This window comes from Monodelphis domestica, chromosome 1, assembly GCF_027887165.1.
Source record: "Monodelphis domestica isolate mMonDom1 chromosome 1, mMonDom1.pri, whole genome shotgun sequence".
In the NCBI taxonomy this organism is placed as follows: Eukaryota; Metazoa; Chordata; class Mammalia; order Didelphimorphia; family Didelphidae; genus Monodelphis; species Monodelphis domestica.
This window is the reverse complement of record NC_077227.1, coordinates 411,451,691-411,465,702: the sequence shown is the minus strand read 5'-3', so window position 1 is coordinate 411,465,702 and position 14,012 is coordinate 411,451,691. Positions and strand designations below refer to the sequence as shown.

The window sequence follows — 14,012 nt, the reverse complement described above, 5'->3', positions numbered from 1 at the left end:
ATATGAATTCATCTCAGGTTGTGGAAGAGTTCAAAAAGGATTTCAAAAATCAATTAAAAGGGATAGTGGAAAAATGGGGAAGTGAATGAAATTTTAGAAAAATTAGAACTAATAGACTAGAGAAAATTGAATGGGAATAGAAAGAAATATATCTTCTTCTTTTCATCAGTTCATGGCTCCTACACAAAAATTGACCATGTATCAGGGCATAAAAACTTCACGAGCAAATGCAGAAAAGAAGAAATAATAAATGCATCCATTTCCAGTCACAACACACTAAAAATTATAATTGATAAGGGTCCATGGAAAGATAAGTTAGAAGGAGTTTACGTGGATCACCTCTGGAATTTTAATTGGAAAATTAATTGGAAACTAAGTAATATAATATTTTAAAAAGGGTGGGTCAAAGAAGAAATTATAGAAGCAATCAATAATTTAATTAATGAGAATGACAATGAGGAAATAATATATCAAAATTAATGGGGTAGGGGGCAGATGGATAGCTCAGTGGATTGAGAGCCAGTCCTAGAGATGGGAGGTCCTAGGTTCAAATCTGGCCTCAGACACTTCCCAGCTGTGTGACCCTGGGCAAGTCACTTGACCCCCATTGCCTAGCCCTTACCACTCTTCTGCCTTAGAGTCAATACATAGTATTGACTCCAAGATGGAAAGTAAGGGTTTTTTTAAAAAAATTAATGGGGTAAAGCAAAAGCAGTACTTAGGGGGAGATTTCTATTTCTAAATGCTTACATCAATAAAATAAAGAAAAATAAGATCAATGAATTAGGCATGCAACTAAAAAAACTAGAAAAAGAACAAAAATTTAATTCTCAATTAAAGACTAAATTAGAAATTCTAAAAATTAAAGGAGAAAATAATAAAATTGCAAATAAGAGAACCCTTGAAATAATAATATTAGGAGTAGGTTTTATTTTTAAAAAACAAATAAAATAAACAGAGCAATAGTTAATTTAATTTTAAAAGGAAAGAAAATCAAATTATCAGTATCAAAAATGAAAAAGGATGAACTCATCACCAATGAAGAGGAAATAAAAACACTCATTAGAAGTAATTTTGTCCAATTATATGCCAAAAAATCTGACAATCTAAGTGAAATGAATAAATATTACAAAAACATAAACTACCCAGATTAACAAAAGGGGAAATAGAATACTTAAATAATTCTATCTTCAAAAAAGAAATTGAACAAACCATGAACTCCGTGAACTCCCAAAAAAATAAAATCCCCAGGGCCAGATGAATTCACAAGTGAATTCTAGCAAACATTTATAAAGAATAATTAATCCCAATAATATATAATATATAAATATATATATATATATAAAATATATAATATATAAACTATTTGGGAAAATGAGCAGAGAAGGAATTCTATCAAATTCTTTTTATGACACAAATATGGTAATGTTACCTAAGCCAGGGAGAACAAAAACAGAAAGTAAGTTATAGGCCAATTTCATTAATGAATATAGTTGCGAAAATTTTCGGTAAAGTACTAGAAAGGAGACTACAGGGAATTTATATCAGGAATGAAGGGCTAGTTTAATACTAGGAAAACTATCAGCACAATTGACCAAATCAATAATCAAATTAACAGAACACAATTAACTCAATAGATGCAAAATAAGACTTCAACAAAATACAACACTCATTCCAATTAAAAACACTAGAAAGCAGAGGAATAAAAAGGTCATTCCTCAGAATGAGAAGTATTATCTAACTAAAACCACCAGCAAGTATCATATGGAATGAGGGTAAGTTAGAAACCTGTCCAATAAAAATAATGAGTGAGGCAAGGGCATACATTATCACCACTATTATTTACTATTGTATTAGAAATGCTAGTTTTAGCAATAAAAAAAGTAAAAGAAATTAAAATAATTAAAGTAGACAACGAGGAAACGAAACTATCATCCTCTCTGCATTGATATAATGTTATACTTAGAGAATCCTAAAGAACTAACTGAAAAACTAGTTAAATTAATTAATAACTTTAGCAAAGTTGCAAGATACAAAATAAATCCACACAAATCATTAGCATTTCTATGTATTATCAACAAAGTTCAGCAGCAATAGATTTTTTTTTAAAAAAAGAAATACTATTTAAAATAACTCTAGACAATATAAAATACCTGAGAATCTACTTGCCAAGACAAACTCAGAAACTTTATGAACATAATCACAAAACACACAAATATAGTCAGATATAAACAACTGGAAAAAATGTTAATTTCTCATGCATAGGCCAAGCTAATACAACAAAAATAACAATTGTCTCTAAATCAGTTTGTTTATTCAGTGCCATACCAATCAAACTACCAAATAATTATTTTATAGAACTAGAAAAAATAATAATAAAATTCATTTGGAAGAAAAAATACCAAGAATATCAAGGGAACTAATGGGGGGCAGGGGGAGAATGTGATAGTAGTACCAGATCTCAAATTGTATTATATAGCAGCAATTATGAAAACAGTCTGGTACTGGCTAAGAAATAGATTAGGAATACAATATACATGGGTAAATGATCTCAGCAACATGGTGTTTGATAAATTCAAAGACCCCAGCTTTTGGAATAAGAACTCACTATTAAACAAAAACTGCTGGAAAACTGGAAAGAGTATAGCAGAAACTAGCATAGTCCAATATCGCACACCCTATGCCAAGATAAGGTAAAAATGGGTATATAGTTTAGATATAGAGAGTGATACCTTAACTAAATTAGGAGAATATAGTTTCTTTGGAGAAGGGAAAAATTTATGACCAAAAAAAAGAGTTGGAGAGCATTATAAGATATAAAATGAATAATTTTGATTTTATTAATTAAATTAAAGGCATTTATACAAACAAAACTAATATAACCAATGTTAGAAGGGAAACAACAAACACGGGGGAGGGGGGAATTTGTATCAAATGTCTCTAAAAAAGGTCTAATTTCTCAAATTTATAGAGAACTAAGTAAATTTATAAGAATATAAACTATTCCCCAAGTGATAAATGGTCAAAAGATAGGAAAAAGTAATTTTCAGATGAAGAAATTAAAACCATCAATAATCATATGAAAAAATGTTCTAAATCACTCTTGATTAGAGAAATGCAAATGAAAACAATGCTGAAGTATTACCTTGCACCTATCTGATTGCCCAATATGACAGTAAAGGAAAATGATAAATGTTGGAGAAGATTTGGCAAAGTTGGGACACTAATGAATTGCTGGTGGAGTTGATCCAACCATTCTGGAGAGAAATTTTGAACTGTGCCCAAAGGGCTACAAAACTACATGCCCTTTGATTCTGTAATACAAACTGCTGGGTCTGTATACCAAAACAACAATTAAAAAGAGGAAAGGACCTACTTGTACAAAAATATTTTTAGCAACTCTTTTTGTAGTGGCAAAGAATTGGAAATTATGGGGATGTCTGAACAAATTGTAGTACATGTTGGTGATGAAATACTATTGTATTATAAGAAATGATAAACAAGATGAATTCAGAAAAATCTGGAAAGATCAGCACGAACTGATGCAGAGCAAAATAAGCAGAACCAGGAAAACATTGTGCACGGTTAATAGCAGTATGGTAAGATGATCAACTGTGAAAACATGGCTATTCTCAGCAAAACAATGATCTGGGACAATCCTGAAAGACTTATGGCAGAGAATGCTATCCATCTCCAGAGAAAGAACTATTGGAGTTGGATAGATGCAGATCAAAGAATATTACCTTTCCCATCAGTGTATTTATGGTTTTATTTTGGGGTTTTGGTTTTGTATGAGCGGGCTCTTACAACTACCAATATAGAAGTATGTTTTGCATGATGTTAAAAAGAAAAAAAAATGGCTGAAGCTCTTGTTGCTAATACCTTTGTGATGCTATCCCCAGGTCCAACTGTTCAGCCATTTGCATAGTAGAACCAGCCACAAGGCAACCTACTGTACAGTCTAAAACTATATTGATTTTCTTGTCCTACTTTCTGTCCACTAAGCCACCAACATCTTTTTTTTCTTTTTATCTTTTAGATACTGATAAAATTTTATTTAATAATAACTATTATTATTTATGTGCATACATATCAATATTATATCTATGTCAATGATCTATACAGTCAAGATAATAATCAACAATGTCCATACATGCTAATTTTTTAAAAATTTTTTAAAACTATCGTCTGTCTTGGAGTCAATACTGTGTATTGGCTCCAAGGCAGAAGAGTGGTAAGGGTTAGGCAATGGGGGTCATTAGGCTGATGAAATTTTATCAGGATGAAACAATGATATATATGAAAAATTCAGAGAAGCATAAATGAATGGAAGTAGAATAAAGTAAGTAGAACCAATAAAACATTATAACCTCTGAGAACAAAAGTGTAAACTTTAAGGACAGAGAACCTTCAGTGCTATATAATTATAATATTCAAGTTTGGCCCCAGAGAAAAGATGAGATATGCATAGATTTTCTGAAAAAATTGATTTGGGGGTAGATTAAAAAAAATCTTAGGCATTAAGCTAGAATAAAAACCATAAAATAACTTGTCTTTGGCCTTCATGGATTCATTCTTTTAAAAAAAACACAGAAAAAAAACAACAAAAAAAAACACAACAACCCATAACTTCCACCTTAGAATCAATACTGTGAATTGGTCCCAAGGCAGAAGAGTGGTAAGGGCTAGGCAATGGGGGTCAAGTGACTTGCCCACGGTCACACAGCTGGGAAGTGTCTGAGGCCAGATTTGAACCTAGGACCTCCCATCTCTAGGCCTGACTCTCAATCCACTGAGCCACCCAGCTGCCCCCTAAACATGTAAATATTACTACAAATTATAGGGTAATTTAAAAAATAAGGCTCAAATGAAGGACCACTTTGCCTTGGAAATTTTGAAAAGTCAGTTTACTCCCCTACCCCCCAAAAAAACTAATCAGTTAAAAAAAGATATTTTAGAAGTTCTTCAAAGAATGAATGGGACAACCAGATGGCTCAGTGGACAGAAAGCCAGGCCTATAGAGGGGAGGTCCTGGGTTCAAATCTGGCCTCAGACACTTCCCAGCTGTGTGACCCTGGGCAAGTCACTTGACCCCCATTGCCTAGCCCTTACCACTCTTCTGCCTTGGAGCCAATACACAGTATTGATTCCAAGATGGAAGGTAATGGTTTAAAAAAAAAAAGTGGGTGACCAGCACCTTCTGTATATAGTATCTTTTAAATAAAACCAGGTTTCCATAGGCAACTTCTCCATGTTTTCTTCAAAATCAGTTCCTGAGGGGTGGGGGCAGCTGGGTGGCTCAATAGATTGAGAGCCAGTCCCATAGACAAGAGGTCCTGGGTTCAAATTTGGTCTCAGACACTTCCTAGCTATGTGATCCTGGGCAAGTCACTTAACCCCCAAGCCTGGCCCTTACTTCTCTTCTGCCTTGGAACCAATTCACAGTATTGATTCTAAGGTGAAAGTTATGGGTTGTTGTGTTTTTTTTTTGTTGGGTTTTTTTCTGTGTTTTTTTTAAAAGAATGAATCCATGAAGGCCAAAGACAAGTTATTTTATGGTTTTTATTCTAGCTTAATGCCTAAGATTTTTTTTAATCTACCCCAAATCAATTTTTTCAGAAAATCTATGCATATCTCATCTTTTCTCTGGGGCCAAACTTGAATATTATAATTATATAGCACTGAAGGTTCTCTGTCCTTAAAGTTTACACTTTTGTTCTCAGAGGTTATAATGTTTTATTGGTTCTACTTACTTTATTCTACTTCCATTCATTTATGCTTCTCTGAATTTTTCATATATATCATTGTTTCATCCTGATAAAATTTCATCAGCCTAATGTAGCACAAGTGATGGATGGGTGCTCTCACTCACCATTTCCCCTGTGAACTATTCCACTCTTATCTCTAAATTGAGGATCTTATAGCCCTTTAACTCCTACCTCAGATATAAAGACTTGAAGCTCTAGGCAATGTGAACTCAAGGCAGTATCTACAATTGTCTCTGCCTCCTGTCCAGCTGAGGTGCTTGGTCAGTTTCAGAGTTTTAGGAGAGAAAAGAGACAAGCCTACAAACCAGGGCTCAGGCCTGGGCATAGAGAATATCACCTCCTAGGCAGTCTCAACTTACAGCACTGAAGAGACACGTTCACTGTATTGAATGATAAGAAATATTGGAGATCATCTATTCCAGTTCTCTCATTTTATAACCAAGGAAACAAAGGCAATGAGAGGAGGAAGTGACTCTCCCACTATCTAAGAGGTAGTAAGTAACAGGGCTGAATTTGAATCTAGAACCTCTGACTCCAAATTTCATTCTGTTCCTTTCATATCACATAGTATTATAAATATAACTAATGATGAATATGAAAAATTTAGCCAACTAGACCATTGAATAATAGAGAGCTAGAGGAACTAAGAGGAGAAAAGAGATCCCTCAGGGGTCCTGTCAGGCATCCTAGAATGGGTAAAATTTATGCTGGATTTTAAAGAATGGAGAAGGATTTGGAAAAGAAAAGAAGGGGGAAGAGGCCATTCTAGAATTCCCCAGACTCTTCTTCAGGAGAACAAGGACCATGGAGATTTCCTGAGCCTGATTGGTGTTTAAAGAAGAAGGATGCAGAGAAAAACATCTTAGAATAGAGAGCCCTAAATTATTCTCAGTGACAAACAATGGAATTTCACCACTTATAGTCTGTTCACCTCTAATTCATGGGGCATGTGTGGCTTGAATTGTCTTCATAATTCATAGATCTGACCATGTCACTACTGTGTGTATAAAACTGTAATATCTTTCTTTTGCCTAAGACCAAATTCAGTTTAAAATTTAAAACCTCCACAATCTAGCTTCAATCTCTTATCTAGTTTTATAACAATTTCCCATCATGTACCCTCATACTCAAGTCATCCTCATCCTTGTCCTTCCTTTCCTCCAAGTTTTTCTCATGTTCTCTCTTACAATTGAAATGCCCTCCTACTCCCATTTTGAATGTACAGGTTGTTATTCTATGAAAACATGGATATAAATTAAATATAAATGGACTATTTGCTGCCTCTGGGAGAGAGGGAATCTGAATCATAAAATGTCAGAAAATAATTGTCAAAAATTATTCCTCCACGTAATTTAAAAATAAATTTAATAATTAAAAATAAAAATTTAAGTTATTAAAACTTAAAACTGCTCTGAGTCTTTGGGGACATTGTATTTATCCTGGCCCAGATGTCACATGAAAATTATGGTACTCCAAAGCTGGAAAGGGACTCAGGGACCCAAACCTATGACTAAAAAGTAATCTCCATAACATACTGGTCATCTGCAACAAGATCTACAATGGGTGGGACCCTAGTACCTCAAAATAGCCTACCCTGTCTTTGGATCATTCTTTTTTTTAAAATACCTTACCTTCCATCTTAGAATCAATACTAATGTTCCAAGGCAGAAGAGTGGTAAGGGCTAGGCAATGGGGGTCAAGTGACTTGCCCAGGGTCACAAAGCTAGGAAGCATGTGAGACCACATTTGAACTCAGGACCTCCCATCTCTGGGCCTGGCTCTCAATCCACTGAGCCACCTAACTTCCCCCTTGGATCATTCTTAATTGTTGGGTTTCTTCTCCTGCCAACCTGCCTAAATTTATCTCTGTGTCTTCTACCCATTATTCCTAATTCTGACCCTCAGAGGTCCACCAGAATCATTCTAATTCCTGTTGTATGTGTTGACTTTCAATAAACAGACTTCCCAAAACTCCTCAAATTGAAGCCATCCCTCTCTCCTCTAACCTCTCTGATCTCTTTAAAAGCACCTGTCTTGTCACCTCCTAATTTGCTTCATATGCACCTGAACCCTTGAATAGTCTTCCCTAGAGGACTGAAAACGTATGGATGCATAAATGACTCTTTTGTCTTCTTATATTTGTGTTTCTTTTTACACTAGGTACATACTAAGTCTGTTTCATGAATTGATTAGTGACAATGAGAAGCTTTGGTGCTCCTGGACTGGAAATTTGGCTGCTGTCCCTTCCCCAGGTCAACTCTGGCCACTAAGGGAGCCCAGGGCAATCCCAGCTGTGGTGAAAATTCTAGAGTGGCAACTCAGAGCAACAATCAGTTCAGCCTCCCTGTGTTAGCACCTCAGGCAGAAGTGAGCTTTGGACCAGGGAAGTGGGGGATGACCATTGAGACATCTCCACCTAGACTCAGGTGCTCCCTGAGGTAGGGCATGGTAGATTAAGTGTGGAGAGCCACCTAGAAAGGAATACGATATGGCTGGCCATACCATCAGAAGGGAGTGGGGCAAAGGGGAGAGGGTACTTCCAATGTGTGAATTCCAGGACTAGAGGGAGCATCAGGATGAAGAGGTGGAGAATAGTGCAGAAAGCCCAGAGAGCAGCCTGGAGAGAAAGAATTCCTCTTGCCAAGGAGGCTTGATAAAGATTTGAGTGTGGTCACAGCAGCAAATAGACCCTACTTTCCATGGTCCCGTCTAGCTGAGCATTGGAAGGCTCATCACTACAGGGAGCTCCTGGAGCAAACACCCACTCTTAAGAGCTCAAGATAGGGGTCCCTTTATTTCCAGGACTACTTAGAAATCTGGTCCATTACTGAATTTCTCTGAAATTCTAGAGACATCATTTCTGTAATCCCCTTCAAAATCCTTCTTCAACCTTCCTCTTGCCCTTCCTCTAATTCCTATAGACTTCTCTTCAAAGTCTCTTAAATGGCAGATAAGTGGCTCAGTGGATAGAGGGCCAGGCCTGGACAGTAGAGGTTCCAGGTTCAAATGTGACCTCAGATAGTTCCTAACTGTGTGAGCCTGGACAAGTCACTTGACCCCCATTGCCTAGCCCTTACCACTCTTCTGACTTGGAACCAATACACAGTGTTGATTCTAAGAAAGAAGGCAAGAGTTTAGAAAATAAAGTCTCTTTAGTAGTAATAGCAAAGAAGAGCAATTAAGTCCTATAAAATGTTTCTGGTGGCCCTGAGCCTACCTTCCTCTCAGGACTTTGCAACTGTGACCCTGCTGCCTTCTCACATGGAACTTACTTCAGTGCTTGGAACTCTGGATCTGGAGCAAACCCTCTACCATGCTCCATTGTGGGACCTGGTTCAAGCTGATCATGCTTCATTCCTCTCCTAGACTTTGTTGATGTGTGCCCTAGTACCTTCTCCTCTCTCCCTATTCTTTTTATGTGCCATGTTCTCTTGTTAGAATGTAACTTTGTTAAGGACAGAAACTATCATTCTTTCTGCTTGTATTTGCATCCCCAATATTTCACACAATACATAGAACGTATAGGGTTTTAATGTAAAAAATGTAAACTGAGGCAGCTCTCCAAGCAAGATATTAGCAGGAGCATGCTGCCTGTCAATAAACAGGTTGATGGCTTGCCTCCATTTATACCAAAGACTCCCAAGTAAAAGGACAGTTTCCCCTTTACAGGTTTGGGGGGAATGCAGAACAAAGACCCAGACAGGGCAGATGGCATTGTGGGACTAAAGACAATGACTGTTTCCAGAGCTGAGACACAGGGAACAACATAATTTGTTGGCAGTTAGTAGAAGGCTAGCAACAACCTCCCTTCTTCTCTCATGAAACTAAGAAGTGCTCATTATTTCAGTCCAGCTTCAAAATAGCAGCTCAGACTGTTGGACAGTAAACCAGACATTCTTGAAGGATAAAGCTTAGTGGTTAAAGATATCAGGTCCCAAATCCCTTGTGTTCACACATTCTTCCAGGTCAGTTAAATTCCTTGAAACAAGAGAGTTGTATTTTTAAACTTAACCCATGACAGACTAGCTGAACTAAGTTCAGAGACAAAGAATTATGGCTTAAGAAGTTACAGACAATGGGGGCAGCTAGGTGGTTTAGTGGATTGTGAGCCAGGCCTAAAGACCTAGGAGGTCCTGGGTTCAAATATGACCTCAGACACTTCCTAGCCATGTGACACTGGGCAAGTCACTTAACCCTCATTACCTAGCCCTTACCGCTCTTCTTTCTGCCTTAGCACTACAGTACTAATTCTAAGACAGAAAGTAAGGGTTTAAAAAAAGAGGGGGGGGGTTACAGACAAAATAAATTACTTATAAACAGGAGCAAAGAGAAAATGATACAAAATTAGTCTTAATCTTCTCAATTGTAAGTGCTGCCTCCCTAAGGAACTACCATGTCTGTAGTCTCACCTCTGCTTTGAAATGGCTTAAATGTGTACTTGGGGACCATGGTGACTATCTAGTCCAACTCCATTTTAGAAAAGAAGAAACTGAGAGCAAGAGAGAGGATGTGATTTGCCCAGAAAGTCACTAAAATTAGAATCAGACTCTCAATAGAAGGCTTGTTTCACTTTGTACTTTTTCACAACTTTGCCAAAGATTTGTTGCAATGATAGCAAACTCATCTTGACTTGGGTTTAAAATATAACATTACCTGTTTCATTGTATTTTTATATATTTTGTTAAATATTTCCCAATTATATTTTAATCCGGTTTGGTTGCACTCAGGCTTCTTGTTAGACACTCTGGTCTATAGTATTTGATATCTGTCCATGTGATCTGAGGGGCAGGAATTCAAACAGCCAGAGTCCCATAATTGAAAAGGACTTTCATGCATATTTAATGTAGACCTGGCTGAGAATTTTTCCTACTTTCCCTCCTCCACACAAATGGGCATCCATCCTTTTCTTGAATATCTCAAGTGAAGGGGAGACCACTACCTTTGGAGGTTGTCTTTTTCGCCGTCATTGTGGTTTAATCATGTCCAACTCTTTGTGACCCCATTTGGAGTTTTCTTGGCAAAGACACTAAAGCACCTTGACATTTCTTTCTCCAATTCATTTTCCAGATAAGAAAACTGAGGCAAAAACAGGGTTTAGTGATTTGTCCAGGTGATCTGATGACAATATCACTTCTCTCTCTGCTTCCATTGACTTTTCAAATAATCTCCACAACATTATTCTCTCTGATTTCCAGATTTTCTTATCAGTTATTAGGTAAGAATAAGAAAATGGGGTGGGAAAAGATGAGTACTATTGTAGACTGTACCAGGAAGTAGGGTGTAGGCAACCAAGGACAGTCCTACTGCTTCAGGATCCAGAACAACAACAAAAATTAACTTTTGCCTGGGGATAGAATCAAGAAGGGAAGGCAAACTCTCCAGAGACTCTCCAGTGTTCTTGTCTGTCCTTTGTTTTCAAAGAGGACCAATGATATCATGGGAGTGTGTTGACATGTGAATTGGATTTAAATAAGGTAGTGTAGCACAAAGTCTTCAGTCTTACTCTCTCTTCCAGTCATCAAAATTCAGTGGCAAGACAAGGGTTAGGACAACTGGAGATGGCTCAGGAAGAAGTGGATAACCTTGGCATCTCTGATGTCTGATCAAGCTCTAGGTGCTCCACAGCCTTGCTTCCACTGCCATCATGGCCTTTGGAACAAATTATCCTACCTGCCCATTCCACCAAAGGAAATCTCCACATGTTTGGGATAGATACCCTCACAGCTCATGATGAGTTTGAGGTCTGTTGGTTACTCTCAACCTGGTTTAGCCCAACTGCTAAGACAGTTTTACTCGGATGTTGCTACAATACATGTTACAGCTCCTTAGAGCCATAGGTGAGAGTTGGGTGAAGGGAAACACCAAAGGTTTGTGAGCAGCCCTCATACAAGAGGTGCCAGACTCAGATGCCTTGATTGAGGCAGACCACAAATCTGTGAGACATTCCCTAATCAGGCCAAGCTAGATGTTGTTATTAGGCTAAATTTGAGAATATCACTGTGACTACCAGAGAAAAGAAAAAAATATCAGGTAGAGAGGAGGGAAAACAGTCATGATGACTATGAAGAAAGGGAAGAAAGAAGAGAGGATATTAGCAAACCTTGGCACTTCATCATACATATGGCCTCTTCCTAATTACCCAACACACACACACAATACACTCACAATGCACAATGGGAAAAGAAGATACCTGGGGCTGTAGACCTCTCTCTTTCAGCAGACCCCATACTCCTTCTCTTTACAGTTAAGCCATCCATCCCCTTAGTGTCCAGCCTCTCAGGAAGGACCAATCCAAATAAAAAAGTGAATTTCACCTGCATGGCAATGAGATTCTTCCCCAGAGACATCACCGTGAAGTGGTTTAAGAATGGAAATGAGCTCTCTGCCCTCCAGACCAACATTCTCCCTATTGGAGATAGTATCACCTACAATGTCACCAGTGATGTACAGGTGCTTCTAACATCTAAGGATATCCTCTCCCAAGTTACCTGTGAAGTGATGCACAGCACACTACAGAACCCTCTTCGTGGGACAAAGAACTTGTCCCACTACCTCCGAGGTAAGAGCCCTTTCCCCAGGCATGGGCACAGATTCTAGCCCATCCAGCCTTTCATCCTGGTGTTAATGGGGACAATCTATGCTGACTATATGTACATAAGCCTCTGGTCTCTTTTAGCACAGCTAATAGTCCCAGACTCCTTTTTTCTTGTTGCTTAGCTTGAGGTGGGAGTTAGAGGAGCAAAAACAACTGGGGCACTTGTCCCAGGGGCTGTGTCCTAGGAAAGGTCTACTTCAGTTGATGACAATGCTCTTTTTCTCCCCTGTGATTCTATAAAATAGGGATGGAGTGGGTTAGAGGAGTCTCATATGGTCATTTCTAGTTTTTGCATTCTTTGTTCTAAGATTGCTCCTAGTTCTGATGTTCTGTGTTCTAAGATCTCTGCTGATGTTGTTAAACTTTTTTAAAGCTCCTTTCTAACTACAAAACTATGCTTCTATAATTCTTTTGTGCCATATAGGAATTCAAATATATTGAAATACATTACAAATCTTGGAGAATCAGAGCAAAAGTGTTGCATAATAGTGGTCCAGGGGGCCACATCCCACAAGTAGCTACAACTTTGAATTTCACACAGAGCCCTGAATTCGTCCTCCAAAAAGAAGGGATCAGACTTCTCTAAATCTATGGCTTATTTTGCTCCAATCTTGGAGCAGAAACGTAAGGCAAATCTCTAAAACAAGCATTTTTGTTGTCATTGCTATTGAGTTGTATAAGACTCTTCCAGATCCCACTTAGCATTTTCTTGGAGATTCTGGAGTGGTTTCCCATTTCCTTCTCCAAATCATTTTACAGAGATGAGGAACTGAGGCACACAGAGTTCACACAGCTCTTAAGAGAGTGAGGGCAGATTTGAACTCAAGAAGTTGAGTCAGCCTGACTCCAGATCTGATGCTCTATCCACTGCACCCCCTAGATGTCTCCAAGAGGCTCTAAAGTTTGTTTTTTTAAACCCTTACCTTCCATCTTGGAATCAATACTGTGTTGGTTCCAAGGCAGAAGAGTGGTAAGGGCTAGGCAATGGGGGTCAAGTGACTTGCCCAGGGTCACACAGCTGGGAAGTGTCTAAGGCCAGATTTGAACCTAATTTGACCTCCCATCTCTAGGACTGGCTCTCAACCCACTGAGCTACCCAGCTGCCCCTGAATTTGACACTTCTGATCTTACTTAACTCTTTTACAGAGGAGGAAATTCAGGCCCAGAGAAGGTAAAGATTTGCCCTAAACCCCAAGGATAGCAAGAGAAAAGCCAGGAATCTACCCCAGATTTGTTTACTTCATAGCCACTTTTCTTTCTATGACTCTGTGCCTAGAGGAAGGGGCTTTCTTGATTTTCTCTGAATAGTTTCATCTATATCTTCCCTCTGTCTCCTCCCCTCATAGATCAGAGCAGTTGGGTTGGAGGCTGATGCTTTACCTTTATGTTTCAACAGGAGTTCTTAATCTGGGATCTACTCCCCTCGCCCACAGGGCCTTGGATAGAGCTCTACAAGTTCAATGAACTTGGATAAGAAAAATATCACATCTTTATTTTCATTAGCCTCTAACTAAAACTTAGAAATTCCTTCAATTATTTGTTTTAATTTCTTCAGAGAAAGGGGTCCATAGACTTTGCTAGTCAAAGATAATCCATGGCACAAAGTGAAGAATCCCTCTATTATGGGATTTCTTTTGTATGGCTAGTCT

At 38.0% G+C, this 14,012-nt stretch overlaps 2 protein-coding genes across 6 annotated transcripts in view; one reads left to right on the top strand and one right to left on the bottom strand.

Moving 5' to 3' along the window:
* LOC100013310 (protein SET-like) overlaps positions 1 to 14,012 on the bottom strand; it is a 36,834-nt gene that overhangs the window by 8,783 nt on the left and 14,039 nt on the right. The window lies entirely within an intron of this gene.
* The window catches only part of LOC100013350 (signal-regulatory protein beta-1-like), a 41,940-nt gene that overhangs the window by 19,255 nt on the left and 8,673 nt on the right, over positions 1 to 14,012 (top strand). For both annotated transcript variants that reach the window (XR_008915245.1, XM_056812009.1), the window contains exon 3: positions 12,013 to 12,327. Coding sequence is in view for 1 of the 2 variants with exons in the window: in XM_056812009.1 (XP_056667987.1) it covers positions 12,013 to 12,327 (315 nt within the window). In the remaining variant the exon portion in view is untranslated. The remainder of the gene's footprint in view (positions 1 to 12,012; positions 12,328 to 14,012) is intronic.